Source organism: Diadema antillarum, unplaced genomic scaffold, assembly GCF_040938485.1.
Source record: "Diadema antillarum isolate AM-2024a unplaced genomic scaffold, OU_Dant_1.0 scf00000027, whole genome shotgun sequence".
Taxonomy (NCBI): Eukaryota; Metazoa; Echinodermata; class Echinoidea; order Diadematoida; family Diadematidae; genus Diadema; species Diadema antillarum.
Genome location: NW_027270916.1, coordinates 1987502 through 2008582, shown reverse-complemented (window position 1 = coordinate 2008582; position 21081 = coordinate 1987502). Strand labels below are relative to the sequence as shown.

At 40.1% G+C, this 21081-nt stretch overlaps 1 protein-coding gene across 1 annotated transcript in view; it reads left to right on the top strand.

Annotated features, from left to right (window-relative positions):
- Positions 1-34: 34 nt before the first annotated feature.
- The window catches only part of LOC139735406 (centrosome-associated protein 350-like), a 39189-nt gene continuing 18142 nt past the window's right edge, over positions 35-21081 (top strand). The window contains exons 1-11 of the mRNA XM_071646161.1: positions 35-60; positions 9124-9254; positions 12097-12140; positions 12812-12973; positions 13734-13794; positions 14196-16003; positions 16727-17072; positions 17431-17613; positions 18348-18578; positions 19070-19257; positions 19750-19899. Of these exons, the coding sequence (XP_071502262.1) occupies positions 9161-9254; positions 12097-12140; positions 12812-12973; positions 13734-13794; positions 14196-16003; positions 16727-17072; positions 17431-17613; positions 18348-18578; positions 19070-19257; positions 19750-19899 (3267 nt within the window). The 5' untranslated portion in view covers positions 35-60; positions 9124-9160. The remainder of the gene's footprint in view (positions 61-9123; positions 9255-12096; positions 12141-12811; positions 12974-13733; positions 13795-14195; positions 16004-16726; positions 17073-17430; positions 17614-18347; positions 18579-19069; positions 19258-19749; positions 19900-21081) is intronic.

Here is a 21081-nt window from a genome sequence, read left to right as displayed (position 1 = left end):
AGCGCAAGGGATATATCCCACAATGCATCTCAAAGCTGATAATATCAAAATGGCGATTGGGTGAGTGTTTCCGTATAGTTTGAATACGTATTCGTGAACGTTAGAAATTACGTTTGTTAACCTTCATTTTGCACTGAAAATATAGAAATTAAGTAATGTTTTATATCTGCACAGTATGAATTATGTTTGTAGAGTGTTTCAGTATGAATATATGGAAATATTTTTGTAACATAGCCTTGTGAAACTTAGTTGTTTTGAAATTGTGTGGGTAGGACTGCCGCAGTACAGTTTACCAACACGGCTCATTATGGAGTGGGATCACACAGCTCAGTGCATAAACTTCATTCACTGCAAACTGCGTGCGTGACTCGGAAGTGAGTCATTCAATACGATTTATTCGAACTTCTCCCAGTAAGACCGAGTTGCATACAGAAAGAAGTGTGAAACATTTGTTGGTTGCATTTTTCATGTAATATAACTTTACACTTAGATCCATCTAGATTCTAGTTTTTCATGATCTAAAATTAGTTTTTATAGGCGAATCGATAGAGTCGAAGCTACGGTAGCTCGCTAGCGTAGCCTGTATTAAAGTGGTAGGGTAGTGTGACTTGGCCTTGAGAGTTGAGAGTTGAGTTGTGCTTTTTGATGTTCAACTTGCACATGAATTGAGAAACCCTGAACATGGATCAGCTTGAGGAAGAGACGGGTAGGAAATAGAGTTAGATTTGTAAGATCGTGTCTAAATTACACGATATAGAAACGCGAAACGTCTAGCCAGATGGACTTGCGCTTAAAGGGACACAGTCCTCACGAAATTTAAAAAAATATGTTGTTGTTGGTACCTCCAATGAACTACTTTCACCAAAAACAAACTTTATAATCACCAAATAAGCTCGTACATTTTGGTTGAAAAAGTGTGACTCTGTATGGTGAATATGCTAATGAGCAAGTCTTGGCGGAGAGTCATACGTCGTCGATGCACAACTCTTCCCAGCCGTGTTCTGCTCGTTATCCGTACGCTCCCAATGATCCCTAGTTTACCCGGATGCATGAAGACGTACGTCGGTGGCTACTCCGACTCGTATTTGACATTGTTTCTACGTTGTGTGTGTGTGTGTGTGTGTGTGTGTGTGTATGTATTGTGTATTATATTTGCACGTGTGGACGGTACAAATAGATGATAGATCTACGGTAGATACGCGTACGCACCCCGTACGCGGTTTGCCCTTCGCACTTTTCCAGTCTCAAGCGCAGCTGCAGCCCTACCTGTCGCCGCTCATGCATGTTCTATAGTACGTACAGAGTAACATATTTGTAGGTAGAAACGATTCTACACAGGCCTGCTAGTACACTACAGGGGCGACCGCATTCAGCGTCGTCTGGTCAGGCTATCTTACATCAGTAGTTTTGCTCGAATCGTGCAGAAAATTTCCCAGGAAAATCCTTTTTTCCTTCCCAGACCAACAAAAGTATCGTGAAAGGTGAGCTGTATGGCTGAGAAATATCGGTACAACGATGCCGAACATAAGAAACTTAGGGCCTACAAAATCTCGAAATCGTGTTGTGACCTACCTGTACGTGGACAATTTGTGAAGCGATGTTTTTACGTGGACCGGCAGGCTGTGGCCCTCGGTTATAAACCGAGAAAACTCCTGAAACCAGATGCAATCCTGACCATTTGCTCACATGAGTTATAAAACAGAAACACCTCGAGCATCGACTTCGAAGAGAACCGAGGGAAAAAAGCGTAGAGAGGTAAGGAAAGTGGCTAGCTATGTTTAATTTACCGTGGGCCTGCAGCCGGGGTTGGACTGCAGTACAGTGCCACTGAGCTAGCTGCTGCCAGTGCCGACTGGACATGCACGGCAAAGTGGAGCGAAATCATATCCCTACGACCCCCTGTGTTTACCCTTCCCGGCTCACGTCATATTTTTTTTTTTTCGAGGAAAGGCGATTATCTGACTAACAGAAATATTGAGATACAAACAATATTTTCTTTGAAGAATTCGACTCTCTCATGCACAGGTTATCTTCGGTTTGAATGCCAAAATCGACTGGACGGAGTCGAGTGTACTGTGTATGTACAATATGTATACATTTATATGGTAAGGATTTGCGCGCGAGAGTGGTTTCTACGTAAGAAGTATGCAACACGGACGGAAGCTAGAAAACGACCGTGCCTATTTGATGTCAAGTTCATGGTATATTTGGTTTAAAAATACATATAAATTTATGTTTACAATATCATTTTTCGTAAATTATATATATCTAAGCTTGAAATATTTTGTTTGAAATTATAAAACCACAAACTTTCACATTATATGATAAAATTGCAACTAATCATTTGAACACTTAAATTGGTTTTTAGAGGTACGGCTGTCAACTTGGTGAGTAGGGCATGCACTACGTAGCGTCTTTTTGCCGGCTCTTTCACGATCGCTTGCAGGAATTATTTTTCAAAAATCGCGTACGGAGACAATTTTTGATGTCCAAGCGTATAAATTGGTGAAAGTTTATATTTTTTACTCTTCTTAATTATCAGTACAGTGAAAATCTCAGGACTGCTTCCCTTTAACGCTTGCCCTGGCTTTAAGGCCCACTGACAGAATATCCTGTCATCATGGTCACAGCCCAGTGACAGGTATCAGGACGTTAACAAGCAAGGGCAGGTTATTGGACAGTATTAATAGAAAATTCTGATTTGGTATTCAGGTATCCGCGACCGCGACCAGCACGCACACGCCCTCAACATTATGACGGGGTATTCTGCAGTTGTTCAGGACTTTTTATGACACTGCTACTAGCCAGTGCTAGGACTTCTCGACTGCATGGGCTGTTCTCATGCCACTACCAGAGCACAATGCTCGATGGTTTTTGGTGTTTTTTGTTTGTTTGTTTGTTTGTTTGTTGTTTTTTGTCCAAGTCTAGACTAGAACCTTTCTAATTCAATCCAAGCTTCTTCTTTTTTTTTCTCTCTCTCTTCTTTTTTTATACCTCAACTCAGGCAGCTTCAAGGAGTTGCAGGACAAACCCATTGTAGCCTAAACTGCTAGAATTTAGAAACTTGTGTTTATGAATGTGACACTAGATTCTAGTGTAAATTTTTCTCTGGGTCATATGTTGTGCTGGTTATGATTTGATACTTTTTTCAAAATCGTGCTTTAATCTATTCTTACTAATCTTACCTATTGGCCATGCTATGTCAAATGATGAGCTGATTAATGCTAGCACAGTTGAGCATTTTTATTGTTTGAATTACCAGGTCTGCCTGGTATGTATCAGTTTGCAAAGCAGAGAAATCACTAATCAGATAAATCCATTGGCCTCATTAGGGTAAAAAACAAAAGTCAGTGATTTTACATACAGGCGCCTTGAGTATAATGAACTGTGCATTTTATCTGAGGTGAGTTCTGAGGCCTTTAATATTACACATTTGCACATCCTATTGCATTTTGTACATCATGACTTGTGTGTAATAGATTCTTATCTTATTCAAGACCATTTCTTTCATTTCACGTCATGTTTGTAGAAATTGCAATAATGATGTGCCTGGAATTTGAAAGAAAAAGAAAAAGAAGAAATCATCTGTCAATCAACTTTTCAATGTGATGTTGTCCTGTCTTTGCGATTGTACTCTTCTAAAATCAGTAGTATAAAAGTAGTCAGAAGGACTAGACTAGTCTGTAGCTTTTTTTTTTCTTCTTCTTCTTCTTCTTCTTTTGCTTTCCTTTCATTAGGGTATTGCCCAATGTTCTGTAAGGAATTACCGGTAAGCTGACGGGTGTGCTAGTGGGCAGATGCTATTGGCGCAAAAGAGAAGAACTGATTTTGGTTGCTCTACATGATGGAATGGTTATGAGCTGCGGTTTTGAAGATAGTTTTGTCCTGGATTGATGTTATAGGGTTAGGCAGTTGATTAAATTCTGGTATCTTGTGTAGAATGAATGAAAATTTCGAGCAATTTTGATTTGCTTGTATGGGGTATAACTGTTTACTGCAGAGGAATGTCTGAGATTCCTTCCAGTTGGGTACAAAGTAGACTGCACCACTTAAAAAATAAATAGATTTGATAAATAGAAATAAGACCTGTGGAAAAGACAAAGTGTTGAGAAAAAGTTGTATGACTTCTTTAATACTTTCCATTTGATGTCTATAGCAGGGCTGTACACTAACCCATTTTTTCTTAGTCTAGTGCGATCTGTCCCTGTCGGACCAGTAGGTACCCAGTTTTTCAATTTTTACTTGTCTATTCCTGAAGAAGTTACTGGTCTGACAGTGATTTTTACTGGTGTGGACTGTCAGCCCAGTGCCAGTGTGCAATGTTGTCTATAGTGTAATGCTGTAGATGTTTTAAGCTGTGTAACTTGTGCAATATGTAGGACATGTATACTGTATGTTATTGATTATTTTTTTATGCCTCCGTCACGAAGTTGTGCCAGAGGCATTATGTTTTCGGGTTGTCCGTCCTTCTGTCCGTCCGTTCTTCCGTCTGTCCGTCCTTCCATCCGTCCGTAATTAATTTTGTGGACAGCGTAACTAAAAAACCTTTTGAGGTATCGTAATGAAACTTAGCAGACATGTGTATTAGGGGATGAAGTTTTGCCTATCAACTTTTGGATGTACATGCTCAAGGTCAAAAGGTCAAGGTCAAATCTTTAAAATTTCACTATTTCCCCATATCTATATATGCAATGGCTGAAGATATTTTTTTGAAACTTTGTGTATACATGTATTACCCAATTAAGTGTCTCTGGTGAAAGTTTGGGGTCATGAGGTCAAAGTTCAAAAGATCAAGTAAAAATGTTAAAATTTCACTTTTTTCTCCGTATCTTGGAAATTGTTCAAGGTATCTTCATGGAACATAGTATATATGCATGTACTGACTGGCAGTGATTATCTAGGGAATCTGGGATTCATGGGGTGAAAGGTCAGGGATGAAAGGTCAAGGGCAACACTTCAAAATTGTACTATTTCCCTCATATTTAAAGGTGCATGGTCCCGGTGTTTTAGTCAAATGCGTACGCGGGCACCCGGCGTAAGTTTCCTATAGAGACCTATGCTATCGACTCCTCTTATGGGGCTTACGCTGTGGCCCACTTCCCCGAGTCCGAAGAAGTCCAATCCACTGTAGTCAGTGGTTCGATCACAGTTCGGCTCATGATTCGGCTCAGGGGGAAGACAGCTTTAGCAAATTTCTTTTGTGATGTCATAATAAGCACATATGCACGCACCCTGGCATTACTACAGACTGCGTGATGCGCAGAGAAGACAACGAAGGCAACGTTACTTAGCAACACCTACACGCTTTACTCTTGATGACAGCTCAACTTCGGCTATCTGGGTCAATCCATGTCAAATCATCCAGTGCTTGTCACCCGACCCCCTCCGATTTTCTTTAAAATCGCACCAAATGTTCCCCAAAGTGTCTGACGGAAAATCCCAAAATATTTTGCCCCAAGGTCAATTGGTTGCTAAGATACAGCCTCACATAGCAACCGGTGCGCATTCAGAAAAATTAGTTAAAAGAAAATTAGGCATTTTTGATTGATTGTGGTGGCATGGATATTTATGCAAAAGTGTTCATTTTCAGGAAATTGAGAGAACTTTATAGTCTTTGCAAGAAAAACTGACTGTGACGCGAAATTGACTTTTCGTTAACGTGCACGAGGTCACCGAAAATGGTGTTAAATGTTAATTTCCAAAATTTTGATGCATATTTAGAGGCTAGTATCTTCCACATTTTATCACCTTAGGTTCTAATATATTATGCTGTTGAAGGCTTTGACTTGCTCAGTAATTTTGAAAAAAATCGGCGCATTCATGCCCACCGTTTTTACGGAGAGCGCCCTCAAAGTTGACAAAAATGAAAAATGTGCCAAATTCAAGGTCACGGATCACCCTTCGTCCCACCTAGGAATGGCACCAATTTTTGTGTATTGATAGACATTTACCTATATCATCTTGGGTTACCAAAGAAATTTTGCTCCCGAAATGTTCAATGGCAAATTTACCCTACCGAAAATGGTCGTAAATGGCCAAATTCCCATGTAATATCACATATTGGGTTTAGAGGACATTTCAAATGTCCAGGCTTTCAAGATAAAAAGGCCTAGCCCTGTGATATTTGCAGTAGGGATAGTCTGTTATACATATTTTAGTAATATACACCACAAAACACTTTCATTACATAATAATGACCTTGAAATTTAATCCAAATTTTGATAAAAACAATAAATTGCTCCATTTCCCTCATTGCTCTGCATACAATATTATGTAATACATGTTTTGTAACACTTTTCACAGAGCAATATTTCAAGAATTATGAAAGCTGACAGCCTACCACATTAAGGTTCTAAAGTATTTGTGCTCTTCTTTCAGATTTTGTGTCAATTTGATCATGAATGTTATACCCTTGACCTTGAAGTGCTTCTAAAAATAGCTGTAAATTTGTTAACTACAAACCTACACACAATCATGACAGGTGTATTATGGCATGCTATACTAAGCTGTGATTCTTTCACAAACACAAAAGCTTTTTATGGTGTAAATGTATATACTGGAATTAATCTATACATGCTTGCAAGATATGTTACAGTCTATTACTTTGTTCTGATAATGACCCTCGATTTATGACCTTCAAAATCATGAGAAATGCCTATTCCTCTCCATAAAGACCTGTATTTAAGTACGTAATAATAGTTGATAATTATGGACATTGCGCCCAACATAATGAGACTCTTATTCTAGCCTGTGAAACGCACATTAAAAGGACTGAGAGTCTTCTTTTTCGGGGGATTTGTTCTGTACCATATGAAAACTTCCAAAATCATTTCAATTCTTATGTATTTTCTTGTTTTTGGAATTTCTTATGTATTTCTTTGTTTTTCTGTTTTCTACATCATAACCATGTTTTTTTTTATTGGAAATTGTCACAGCCCACTTTTCTAACATAACTACAATAGAATTAATCAATCAAAGTGATAGATAGTAAAAATGGTCAATTTTTTATGAGTTTCACCACAAAGCACTGTTTTCCATAGGAAATGCACACAAAATCACAAAATATTACTGTCCCCTTTTTTGATTGAAATTGAGGGTCATTGTCAGAACAAAGTAATTCATTGTAACATATCTTGCAAGCATATATAGATTAATTCCAGTATATACATTTACACCATAAAAAGCTTTTGTGTTTGTGAAAGAATCACAGCTTAGTATAGCATGCCATAATACACCTGTCATGATTGTGTGTAGGTTTGTAGTTAACAAATTTACAGCTATTCTTAGAAGCACTTCAAGGTCAAGGGTATAACATTCATGATCAAATTGACACAAAATCTGAAAGAAGAGCACAAATACTTTAGAACCTTAATGTGGTAGGCTGTCAGCTTTCATAATTCTTGAAATATTGCTCTGTGAAAAGTGTTACAAAACATGTATTACATAATATTGTATGCAGAGCAATGAGGAAAATGGAGCAATTTATTGTTTTTATCAAAATTTGGATTAAATTTCAAGGTCATTATTATGTAATGAAAGTGTTTTGTGGTGTATATTACTAAAATATGTATAACAGACTATCCCTACTGCAAATATCACAGGGCTAGGCCTTTTTATCTTGAAAGCCTGGACATTTGAAATGTCCTCTAAACCCAATATGTGATATTACATGGGAATTTGGCCATTTACGACCATTTTCGGTAGGGTAAATTTGCCATTGAACATTTCGGGAGCAAAATTTCTTTGGTAACCCAAGATAATATAGGTAAATGTCTATCAATACACAAAAATTGGTGCCATTCCTAGGTGGGACGAAGGGTGATCCGTGACCTTGAATTTGGCACATTTTTCATTTTTGTCAACTTTGAGGGCGCTCTCCGTAAAAACGGTGGGCATGAATGCGCCGATTTTTTTCAAAATTACTGAGCAAGTCAAAGCCTTCAACTGCATAATATATTAGAACCTAAGGTGATAAAATGTGGAAGATACTAGCCTCTAAATATGCATCAAAATTTTGGAAATTAACATTTAACACCATTTTCGGTGACCTCGTGCGCGTTAACGAAAAGTCAATTTCGCGTCACAGTCAGTTTTTCTTGCAAAGACTATAAAGTTCTCTCAATTTCCTGAAAATGAACACTTTTGCATAAATATCCATGCCACCACAATCAATCAAAAATGCCTAATTTTCTTTTAACTAATTTTTCTGAATGCGCACCGGTTGCTATGTGAGGCTGTATCTTAGCAACCAATTGACCTTGGGGCAAAATATTTTGGGATTTTCCGTCAGACACTTTGGGGAACATTTGGTGCGATTTTAAAGAAAATCGGAGGGGGTCGGGTGACAACTTTTCCGAAAATTGGATGATTTGACGTGGATTGACCCATCTTCGTATCAATGCTGACGGTGATCGGCAGTATCATCAACAGCACCCTCTACACTACCGGGACTAGGCACCTTCAAATGCAATGCCAGCAGGATTATTTTTTTTAAAACTTAGTGTATGCATATATGTATAACCCAATCAATAGAGATTCCCTGGAAGTTTGTTTGGGTTTTTTTTTTTTTTGCCAAAAAGGTCAAAGGTCAAAAGGTCAAAGATCAAGTGAAAGTGCTGAACTTACTTCTTCCTCCATATCTCGGAAGTGACTCGAGTTACCTTGAAACTTAGTACATATTTATGCATGTTCTGTCTGACAGTGATTCTCTTATGAATTTTAGGCTCAAAGGCCAGATGAAAATTGTAACAATTTACTACTCAATACAGAAATTGCACTTTTTCTCCATACCTTGAACTTATGTAATGGTCAAAGTCAAGTAAAAATCCTTAAATCCTCAAATACATGCTCTCCTATTCATCCAATTAAACCTAGGTAAAGGAAGGTGAACATTCAACACATTTGTGACAAACATGTCATTTTAATATTCAGCAAATTTTGTGAAAATGTAATCACACATTGTCCACATGTACTATAGACCTATTTAAAAGAGAATCATGCATTATGGTGGAGGCATACCAGTCACCATAGCAACATTTCTAGTTAAGTATTGAAAATGAATCATGGCCCAAACGTATAATGCAACATACCTAATAGATGTGCATTTGATATCCTTCACAACAGACACTTGCACAGATGAGCAGAAGATGTGTGCTTGATAATGGCCAGCACAACAGTAAGAGCCAGACGGGTCACAGAGCCAACTCCTGTACAGAAACAACCATATCAACTCAATGATGAGAAGCCATTTGCAAGTAAGTAATGAACTACATATTACTTTCTTTTGGTATACGATAATGTAAGAGTACCTCTAGTCGCTACTCTTGAGTTCAGTTCAGTTTACTTCAGTTTATTTTGCTATCCATCAAAATTAGGCCAAAAAAAAAAGTTATTTGTTTGCCCTGAATTGTCAAAACCCAAGAGGGTCGGTAGGTCATTTATTTTTTTATTTATTTATTTATTTTTTATATACTGAGTCCGCATTTTTTCGTTAGGGTAGTGTCCGCTGTTTGGCGGACTGCATGAGCACCTCCAGTGCATTTGCAGCATGATTCATTTCTGGCAGTTCTTCGAGTTCAACTTTGAACAGAATATGGCGCAAATTTAATGCTCAACACTTCAAGCGATTCGTTCAAACTAACGTCTTGCCAGGGCCCAGTGGGAGAGGCAGAAACACTAACTGACAAACACGTATAACGGTCTTCTTTGTTGAATTTAGCAAACAGCTCCAAAAAAGTATCTTCCAGTGAGGTGCTGGCAACCAAACTCCACACATGACATGACAGCTGGTTACAGATACTGAAAAAGTAGCCATCGTGGCAGTCGTGCTGCACTGTATGTCGTGGCGCGATTGCTAGCTATGCGCATGCTTGCATTGATTGGATTTCATGCGCGTGCATGCACGCACGTGAGCCAAAAAGCTAGCTAGCAGTGCATGCTAAACTACACAGCGTCATAGTCTGCGGCCCTGCGCGGCTTTAATACACTTGTACAACAACATTTACGACGGGTCGATGTGATGAAAAAACATTTTTAGACATTTTTCATTCTTTCTTCAGCTTAAAGGACAAGTCCACCTTCATATACATGTGGATTGAGTGAATGCAGCAAGATTAGTAGAACACATCAGTGAAAGTTTGGGGAAAATCGGACGATCCGTTCAAAAGTTATGAATTTTTAAAGTATCTGTGTAGTCACTGCTGGATGAGAAGACTACTACAGTGTATGATGTCATATGCGTACAACCATATAAAGAAAATAAAAAGAGAACTTCACAAAACTTTACTTTTTTGAATAAAGTACACATTTCTTCGACTTGTTACTGACATATAGTAAGGGTAATATTATTCCCCCTGCCTTCTGAAAGAGAGAAGTCAAGCGTTCTTTTGTTATGCGAGAAAAGTGAAACTAAGTTGAATTTTCTTTATTCTTTCTTTATATCGTTGTACTCATGTGACATCACAAGCTATAGTAGTCTTCTCATCCAGCCTTGAGTGAGCAGAAACTTCAAAAATTCATAACTTTTGAACGGATTGTCCGATTTTCCTCAAACTCTCAATGATGTGCTCTACTAATATTGCTGCATTCACTCAACCCACATGTCTATGAAGGTGAACATGTCCTTTAAAATGGATAATTTTGGGTTTAAAACCATTCACAAATTTGTAGAAGATGAAATTTGTGGGGAAAAAAAATTGAAAGAGTAAAAAAATAAATAAATAAAAAACCCGACCCGAGATTTCTGTGATTTTTGGTTGGTGGTGAAGGGTAAACAAACAATTTTTTTTATTTTTTTTTTTTTTTGGGGGGGGGGGTCTTATGAAGAGAACAATCATGGGCAAAAAAAAAAAAATGTGCTTGCTGGTTGACTCCCTGTGACCATCATTTGTTTTTGTTTTTGTTTTTTTCTGCTGCTAAATAATTTGGCATCTCTGTGTAATTGCCCTTGCATGCCAAACAGAGTAGGGACCACTGGGGTCATTAGCAGTTCCCAATTCCAGTAATATGAGCTTGAAATAATGTCGCATCATGCAGTCATACATCAAAGGTACTGGTTTCCATTGAGAGTAGTGATTTAAAGAATGTTCAAGATATCACATTTTATGCATATGATGTGTTGGTCAGTTGTATCATAAAACATCCAACCATGTAAAACATTTCGCAATAAAGCCTTGGATATAAGAAGATATCACTATTTTTCTCAATAAACCATAACTGGAGACGGTTTAATCTATAAAAATTTTTATTATAACTATTATTCACATTTTGTGTATTTTTGTAATAACTATTGTTCACATTTTGTGTATTTAACAATACTTAACATTGAGTATTCTGATTCAAATTTTTACATTAGTTGTTTTCCCTAACTTACATTTTAGAACTATTTTGGAGCACTAGAGCTGGGTTTTTGTTTTATGCAAATGGTGAATAATGCCTTTATAATGTGACTGGAGCTACCTAAATCCTTCAAAGGAAAGAGTGAGATTCAAACTAATAATTTCAGAGTAGTCCTTTCAAAGCTGTGGTGGCATGACACCCCTCCCCCCCCCCCCCAAAAAAAAAAAAGAAGAAGAAGAAATGAATAAAAGATTTTGAAAACTACAAACAATGGCAATTCCTTGCTTGTCGCTTGTTGCAAATATTTGATGTGAAATTACAGGGCTCATTTCAACCACCAAAGTTTTCTTATAGCTTATGACAGTGAAGTGTTTTTATGGCTGTATATCAGTGTCAGAACAAGATAAAAACAACACAGTAAAAAGCAAAGCAAAACTAATCCAAGCAACACCTTTATAGCAGTAGTACCATTTACATCTAAAGTGAAAGTCAATTAATTAACATCTACCGTCATATATATGGGCCGAGGACTTTTCAGGTTTTGAAAGTGAAGATGGTTTGGACCAGCCATATATTTGAAAGTGTTTCTGCAATATCAACTGTACATACACGGAAGTGGGGGCTCATTGAAGGGAAGGACAGTGAGCAAACATTTCAACCCAGGTGAAAAAAGTGTGTCTTCAGAGATATCCTAATAGTTGTTTTTGCATGCTGTAACAAGCAATAACCTGATGTTGGGTGATAAATCTTGCTTTGCAGACTTGGAGTCAGCATGGGACAACATTACAGAGGCAAAAACGGCTGTGAGTATATCATAATGTTCCTGCCAATATTTTCTCTGTGAATAGTTACTTCTTCTTTTGCATTTCTACAAATGGCAAAATGCAGTAGAATATAACGTTTCCCGGTAATTCTGGAGAAAAAAAGAAGACTAGGATATATGAGGAGGCTGGCTAGATGGTTGAAAAGGCCATGTTGATGGCCAACAGGTTCTCCAGCCCACACCCCATACTGATATTAAAATCCACACCCAACCAAGACATTGGTCAACCAGAAAAAGCAAACTTGACAGAATGGTACAAGTATGATTTAGAAGTAAAGCATAAGTCATTGTGCGGTATTCTTCTGCTTCTGGGATTTGTGGATTTCTAAATATGCAAAGTGTCATGCATCCTATACAATTGCTGTAATTTTTCTCGGGGCTCCAATATCCAGACAGTGACTACAACTTTTGATGATAGATAATTGTCCATTTCAGGGATTGGTCAGCTGTGTTAAAACAGGGTGTATCACAATTCATGATGCTTGGAAAGTCAAATACAGTATTTGATTGCTTTCAGTTACCTATATAATGTGTTTGATGGTTGTATTTTTTCCTTTTGTGTATGTGTTTCTGTCTTTTTACATATTCATCATGGCAAGGTGGCTTGCTGGACTTCTGTGATTTTTTTTTCTTTTCTTTTTTTATCGATAGTTATATCGTGCTGAAGCCAGACTCGAACAGTCTGAGAATGGTCCCCATCTGAGGGATCACCGTAGCTCTGGAAGCCACCTTGAAAAGAGGCATCCTGCCGGTGCCCGCGCACCAGTCGACTCTGTTCCGTCCATGGAGATCAAGACAAGTGCTACTGCAAAGGTAGAGATTGTTAGCTTGTTGAATACAGCTTGCTTGTCCAGTTGGTATCTTTTTTCATATCTATTCATCTTTAGTACTTCCATATTGGTGGCAGTGATGGAAACAGCTCCATACAAGTGGTCCACTGCATTCACACTCAGAACAAATGAAAAACTTCCTTTAATAAAAAAAAGAGAAAAAAATTAGTGAAAAAAAAATTAAAAAATGAATGAGTAAGACTACAACAATTAAGCCAACATGATTTTTTTAAACCTTTAGACAAACATCACTATCAGATGAATGATGAAATATAGTGCTGTGCAGTATGATTAGAATTGTTGTGTTAGACTCAAGAGCGGTGAGTTAGGAGTGACACAGATGACCAAGAGGAAAGTTAATGCCATTTTCGTCCGAGTCCCATTCCCTGAACAAAAAAAAAAGGAAGAAGAAATCAATAAATCATATAACAAATCAAGCAAACCACAACAACCCAAAAGTCAATTTGGTCAATTTTCAACAACAACAACAAAGAAGGCTGTATGCAGAATATCACTCTTCCATTTTCCATGTTTGTTTGCTGTGCTTATTTGAAGAGTGGTATTATTTTGTCATGCTCACTGACTGTTCAATGTAAAATTATTGTGTTGATATGTTTTTAGAGCATGCCACTCTAGAATCTGGTCCAAGTGTAGTGGAGACTAGTCCCAAATGTGGTACGATGTGCATACCTCCTTCCCTTGACTGGGTTATCAACAGTCATTTGTGTGTTTCTTGATTCCAGTTTGATCCAAAAAGCAGAGGATACCAATCAGAAAGGACACGAAAGAGGGTCACAATTGCTGGTAAGCATTTAGAATATTGGTACATTGTCCACACTTCTAGCCCAGATGATATGTACATGTATGACAGGGCTGTGCCTTATGAGGCTGCTAAAGTGAATTTCCCACTCCATGACAGCTCTGTAAGCTTTTGAACTGATTATGTTTTGCTTTCTCATTCAGCAACAAAAACAATGATGTATGCACCGGAATTATTGTTTGGTGTTGTAATGATAAGATATTGCTTGTCCAATCACTGGAAGTCTTTGTGTGTCTGTGTGTGTGTGTGTGTGATTTAAAATACAAAACAAAAAAACAAAAATATCATTTAAGAAGTACTCATTTTAGGCTTCATGATGCACCTTACAGTTTCCTCTTTCTTTTTTTTTTGTCATGGAACCTCTGTTTTACTTTGCCCCTAATAGATGACACAGTGAGGACCAGAGAGTTAGCTGCTCCCTCAGATATTACACCAAGTCCAATCCTGTCACAGAGGCATGGCTCTCAACTAACTGATAACTTCCAGAATGGTGCGCCTCGTTCTGATGACTCTGCCGGCAAGTTGGTGAATTCGTATGGAGGGCTGTCAAGGACAGATTTCAGGGAGCCTCACGGAGAGTCATCGAGCAGAGATATTCTTGGCAATGGCCCAGCAAATTTCTCTATCGGGAGCAGCACAGACATCAGAATCCTCAATGACATAGCAACTCCTAGTCTCGTTCGCCAGTCATCCACTGTAGAGATGGAACCAGGACTGAGAGTGAGCAAGGACTACATTCCTGCGTATGACCGACTCTTTGGTGATAAACCCGTTTTGAAACTGAGTCAGAAGGACCCAGCTTCAAGTCTCACAGCAGACAATTCGGAGAATAAGTGGTTGTCAAGGCTTGTGTCCTGCAGTCAGACCCCTCAGGATCAGTCTTATCGTGTCCATATGGACCGTCTGCGTAAACGCGTGGAACAGCAGAGGATGGCTTCATCGCAGCTGCTGGAATCCAGCGCAGATACCCAGCGGAAGCGGCATCAGGAGAGTGATCCCGTGAGATTTAATTCAGAAGCCGAGGCTGACGTTCTGTTGGGTCACGTTGCACCTCCCAAAGTGCCTGTTCGCAAAGTTGCTTCGGCCCCGGCAGCTCCTGCATACAGAGGGTTCAGCCAGGCCGAGGCCCGTTTTCAGCTTGTGCCAGGTGGCAGGATTGTGACTGAGGACCAGATAAAAAGGAAAACGAGTAGGCAAAACATTCACCACAGAGAAGATCCGCCTGCTTTAGGTCAAAGAAGAACAGACACTGCTAGACCGCTGCAACCGTCGCAGAAGCTGGCCCAAGACAATAGAGTCAACTCAAAGACCAATACCAGCAGAGGTAACCCCAAACCTGTCCGAAAGGTCCATAAAGCTCCTCTTCCAACTTCCAAGCCAAAGAGACCAGAACCTGTAGGGGGCATTGGTGTGAGTGCTTGGAGAGAGGGTCAGAGGACAGTCATAAAAGTGTTGGGACCACCGCCAAAGGTACCGAGGCAGCAATTCGCAGTTGATGCTACATCAGATCAGGGGCAGGACTCGAATGCTCCCTCTGATGCTGCCGGCAACAAGACCGGGGATGAGATCGACAGGTTATCAGAGCACCCCATCGACTCAGACAACGACATGACCGATAATCCCCATTCGAACAGTAACCCACCGAGCATTGGGCGGCTACCAGAGGAAGCGCAAGGAATCCTGAATGACTTGCATCTGGATCCGACGGATGAGGATAGAGACTCTTCCCCCATCCCTGTAGAATCCAAATCTAGCAAGAACAATAACAATGTTCCCCGGTTGTCTAAGAAGAAGAAAGCATCCAGATTAAAAGCACGAGAAGATGAACATAGGGTAGCTCCCGTCAGAAAAGTGCGTCACTACGAGGTAGAGGAGGTGCAGAAATACATGGCCAGACAACGGATGGACAGGAGAAAGAAAATTCAGGAGGATAAGAAACAGAAGGCCTTGCAGGCAGAAAAGAAGAAAGAACAATTGCAAGATTTGTACAAGAGGCAGCGGGACAGTGCAAAACCACCCACAAAGATCATCGCTGGAGGCAGCTTTGCTGCCGGAGATGGTGAAAGGCGGTTTCTGGATGAGACATTTAGCAAAGGACCGGGGCAAGAGTCGCAAGGGGGTCTTGCCAGACCTCTTGCCAGACCAGTAACTCTGTCCAGGCAGCATGCTTTCCAGGAAAATTACAACAGAAGGGTAAATAGTCTTTTACATTGATGAGTTTGGAATTCTGTTGCCCATTTAGGATGGTTGAAAAAAAGAGAAGAAGAGATGATGGTTTAAAAAACAAACAAAACTCAAAAACATATTGAAGTCTGTGAAATTATTCATCAGCATTTATAAAAATCCTCAGTTGATGTGTTTCAGTTTAATGAGATTACCAGCCAAGACTATTACTAATGCTTTGCTGATTGAGTTAACCACGACCCAGTGCTGTGTATCTGTCAGAGCAATCCGCTGTTATCCAAATAGGCTACACCAAGTAAGAATTCAGTGACGCTACAAATGTAGTACAGGGTAATAAAAGCCAAATGTATATATGTGGATTGAGTGAATTCATTAGTATTAGTAGAACACATCACAAAGTTGGAGGAAAATCGGACAGTACATTAAAAAGTTACAAATTTTAAGTTTCTTTACAGCCATTGCTCTGTCATTATGCTAGGAAAGTGCAAATATATTGATTTTTTTAAATATTTTCTTTTTGTCATTTTGCATACATGACGTCACAGAGCGTTTTAGTATTCTCATCCAGCGTGGCTGCACCTCATAACTTTGGAACCGGATTGCCTGATTTTCCTCAAACTTTGCTGATGCGATTTACTAAGTTGCTGCCTTCCCTCAACTCAAATATTTATCTCGGTTTCATTCTCCTGTGAGGATATGTCATTAAAGAACCTTGTATCTCATTCTCTGTAGATTGATGTGACGGGGTCGGACAAGGAGAACCGTGCCTTCTGGAGCACATCCAGTAGCGACAGCTCCCTCCGCTCCAGCCCCCAGACTGACGTGTCAGCATCCACTCCTCAAGACCCCAATCCTGCCGCCGCTGGGGTCTCAATCTTCCATGATCCGCATCACCAGCACAGCGAGGGAGCCGGCCTGGGGAGGGATATCGTCCTTGAGCCTGTCCGTGAGGAGGACGCCCCAACTGCCTCCATGGTCATCAAAAACCAACTCGATGACAATGAGGGCAGACCGAGCAAGAACGACGTAGCTGCTGGAGTTGCAAGCCATGGTGCTGGGCCGCCAAACCAACCATCAAGTAAGTTTTCACACACAACAGTAGAGGTATGACAGGCCTGTAGATAAATCATTAATGTTGTAATGTGTAGTTTGTAGGTTGTAATATTATGCTATAATTGTTCTGTGACATAGCATTCACTTTGCTAGCAGTCATCATGAATTGAGCTATGTAAAATTGAATAAAGATTTTTCACATTATGTCAATACCGATGACATCTGAGATGTCAGTCCTGTTAGCTGCAATTGTAGGACAGGTTAGAAAGGTACGGATTTATTTTGTACAGTAGTTACAAAAATGTGACTTCATCATGATTTATATCTAACATACTCCAACAATCCTATTCTCTCTCCCCACAAAAACCTGCATCACGTCAAAGCTGTAACACGGCCGCGACCAGTCACCTCTCCCGGCAAGCCCCGCAGCAAAGCGGAGCGGGTGGCAGCCATCCGGGCCTCGGCCGCAGCCCTGCAGGGGCGGCTGGAGAACGAAGTACGACAGCTGACTGGGGATCTCTCCCACTTGACAGCTACTGCCCTGGGAGGCAGCCAGCACAGTCCAGGTCAGTCCAAGACTCCCTTTGCGCAACACAACTGTCCATCAGAGCTCACCAGCTAGCATTCTATGTGGTTTAGCTAGCTGAAAGTACTGAGATTTTGGAACTTTGCCAAGTTGCATTGAGCTTTCACTCCTCCATTGCCAGGAAACAGAGACTGTACGTGATTACAGACTAGCAAAGCTTTGTATTGCACATCGATTGTAAGGACAAGAAAAGAGTGTGGCAGCTGCTCAGAAATATGGATTGTTTGTTAGGGCCTGGCCTGCTGGCAAGTGATCAGATGTCCTTGCTTCCCTGTCAGAAAATGCTGTTTTTCTCCCATCATTTCTTCTTTTTTTAAATGATGTGTGTGTGTGTTGGGGGGGGGGGGGCATTAAGATAATTGAAATGTGTATATATACTGACTATCAGAATTGGATAAAATTTTGATCATTCATTTCTTTTTCTTTCTTTTTTTATCAAGGCAAAACTGGCTAAATGTTATCATGTCATCCATCTCCAGTGATGTAATTGCTTGGAGCATTGGAGTGTAGTGATTATTCAATTTTCTGATTTCCCGAGTAGTTATATTGACTAAAGAAGTCATGAAGTCATGTTAACTACAAAATTTGACGTCTGTATGTGTTTGACATGGCAGATTTGTAGAAGGCAGCATTTAAATGTAGATCCCCATGACCCTTGTTCTCATTCATCACCATGCTAACTTCCATGTGTGTGATCTGTATGCTGTCCGGCAGGTGCTGCTTCATTGAGATCACCGTCCAACGAGAGATGGGCGTATCCCTATTTGGGATTGGGCAGACCGGTCCCGACCACTGCTCCCTCCCAGGTGGCCAGGCCCAGTGCCCATGTGAGGTTCAGCATGCCGGAGCCCGCCCTCTGGGAGCGCGAGTCTCCGAAGCTGACCAAGCACCAGAGGGTCGCGGGGAGTGGCAAGGACCCGAATGTCTTTGTCGGGTCACTGCCAGGTGAGTGTCCATCCATGGTAGCAAGAGCGTGAAGGTTAGCTGAATTGGGGCAGATTTTTTTCTCGTTTAAGTGCTTGGTATGTATTGAGAAAGAAACTCTTCAAAGACAAAAAAAAATCAAAAACTTGAAAAAAAGGCATCTCATTTACAGTAAAGAGTGAAAGTGCACATAATATTTAGAATCACCTACAGCTGTATCATGATTGCATAACACAGCTCTGTGACATTGATTTTGATGAAGTAGGATTTAAGAATAACTAAATAGAATCCTGTTGTTCATGGTGGGGGTTTTTTTTGTTGAAGTTTTTCTTCAATAACATCATTCTTAACGTTGACAGCATTACATACTCTGAGACCTGATTGCAGTACTAGATTGCATATCACAAAAAAAGAATAAATGAATAAAAATAGAACAAGTGAAATCTTGCATTCACTAAATGTAGCATCTGTATATGAGTGACAAATTTGACCTCTGACGTCTTGCTTCCCAGGTGTGAGTAACCTCTCCCAACAGGCCCGCCAAACGGAGGAGGGCCAGACCAAGGGAGAGGCGGCCACCACAATCCAGGCCGCCTTCCGCGGTCACCAGGTCCGGCAGCGACTCAACTGGGAGCTGCCTTCGGGAACCACTCTCAAGCAGCGCATCAAAGGCCAGAAGACCGAGGCTCAAGTACCACAGGTAGACAATGATTGTGGCATACTTGCTTGGGGGGGGGGGGGGAATAAAACCCTCTCCCTATTACATAAAGTGAGCTGAACTAGATAGATCCAATACTTATAGTTTGTTTGGCAGTAGGTGAATGCTATGTGGTCATCCTTTGCTAGAGAGAAGTTATCAGTATAATGCACTATTGCACTATTCCGGATAGATTTTGACCATTATGGTTTATGAAGAAGCAAGTACTTCTTGTGATTGAAGTTGCACCAAGTTCACCTGTGGAATTATAACCTGTCCCCTGATTTCCTCAACTAGTTCTAGTACAAGGGAACCTGGTCATTAATGAGGACCAAAAAATCATGTCATTTACATTGTTATATCAAAAACAGAAAAATATAAAGAGTTGGAATTTTCAAAATTACCGTGTTATAAGAGGGTTTTGTCCAACCTCTTTATAATGAGGTCCCGCTGTACCTTCATATAATGTGCATATTTTATGTGTAATTTTCCCAGATTCGGCTGTCGGCAGTCGGGAAACCAGCAGTGCCGAGCGGCCATCCCATGCCGGAGCGTGCCCTCCAGTCAGATGGGGAATCTCTGAGCGAGGGTCCGCTGTCTGACGAGTCCAGCGAGGCAGAAGTGGATCAGGAGTATACACCCAAGGTAAGGGCTTTGTCCACCAAGGATGAGGTCAAAACTTGTCGTGACTTATGTGCATTTGAAGCTTATTGTCATATTTTTCTATATTTTGTTGTTGTCACTTAGCAATATCAACAGAACAATTAGTATTTGAGAGTACAAGCTATATTTTCTATGTTGACATCAACATTCTTAATGGGTTTTTTTGTTGTTTAGAGGGAACGCTTACCTTATTTTTTACCTTTTAGAGGGATGTAATCCAACTCATTGAAGAATCGGCTATTGTTGATATCATGACTGGCTGCGCATACAAGTTGAAAAATGAGAGTTTTTCACTGATAGATGATACATTCATTTGCGTCAAAGCATATTTTGAATGCGTTCAGATAAAATTGGAATTTGGTTGAAAGAGTGGATCGCCTCCACAGCATTCAACACTGTGTGTGGTGCCTGTACATGGGGTTGTGTGTAAGAGGAAAACCACTAATGCCATTGCCTAAAGATCCCCTCCATGTGTGATTCATACATGTATTTGCCGCTGCAGCTGTTCCAGCCATCACAAACTTGGCCATGAGCCATCAAATCCTCTCTTTTTTTCCTTTTTTTTCTTCTTCCTTTTTTTTTTTTTTTTTTTTCACAGAGCTGGCAAAGTGCTTAGCTCTGAATAGATGATTCAGTCATCGCATACTCATTGTGGTACATTGTATGTTTCCGCTGTGTGCTTACTTGCCTTGTGTATGACTTTGTTTTTGTGTATGTGTGTGTGTGTGTCTTTGATTGCACAAAGTGGGGTCAAAACTTGTTTTGATTACAGTAGGTAGACAAGATAGACATGACCAATGCGTAATTCACGAAAGTGACTGGGGATTGTCACATTCTGGGATCATAGTATTTGATGCGGTTTCTGATACCCTGGGGTATCACATGGAAATCTGCCATTTTGTTGAATTTTTTTTTTTTTAAAGTGTCGTACCGTGGGTTACCAAAAAATGGGTGGCAGTAATTTTTAGGGCTTTATGGAAGAAAATCTCGTTGCAACAATGAGTTCAGCAGTACAGCAGCATCATAACACGGGCGCTCATCACACAGTAGCACTGCACTATGCATAACCAGTCTAAGGTAGACGTAAAATAAGTAATCATGGTACGAGCTCGTGGATTGAGATGCTCTCACTCTGAGTTATTCTTCAAAATTTTGATAACAAAT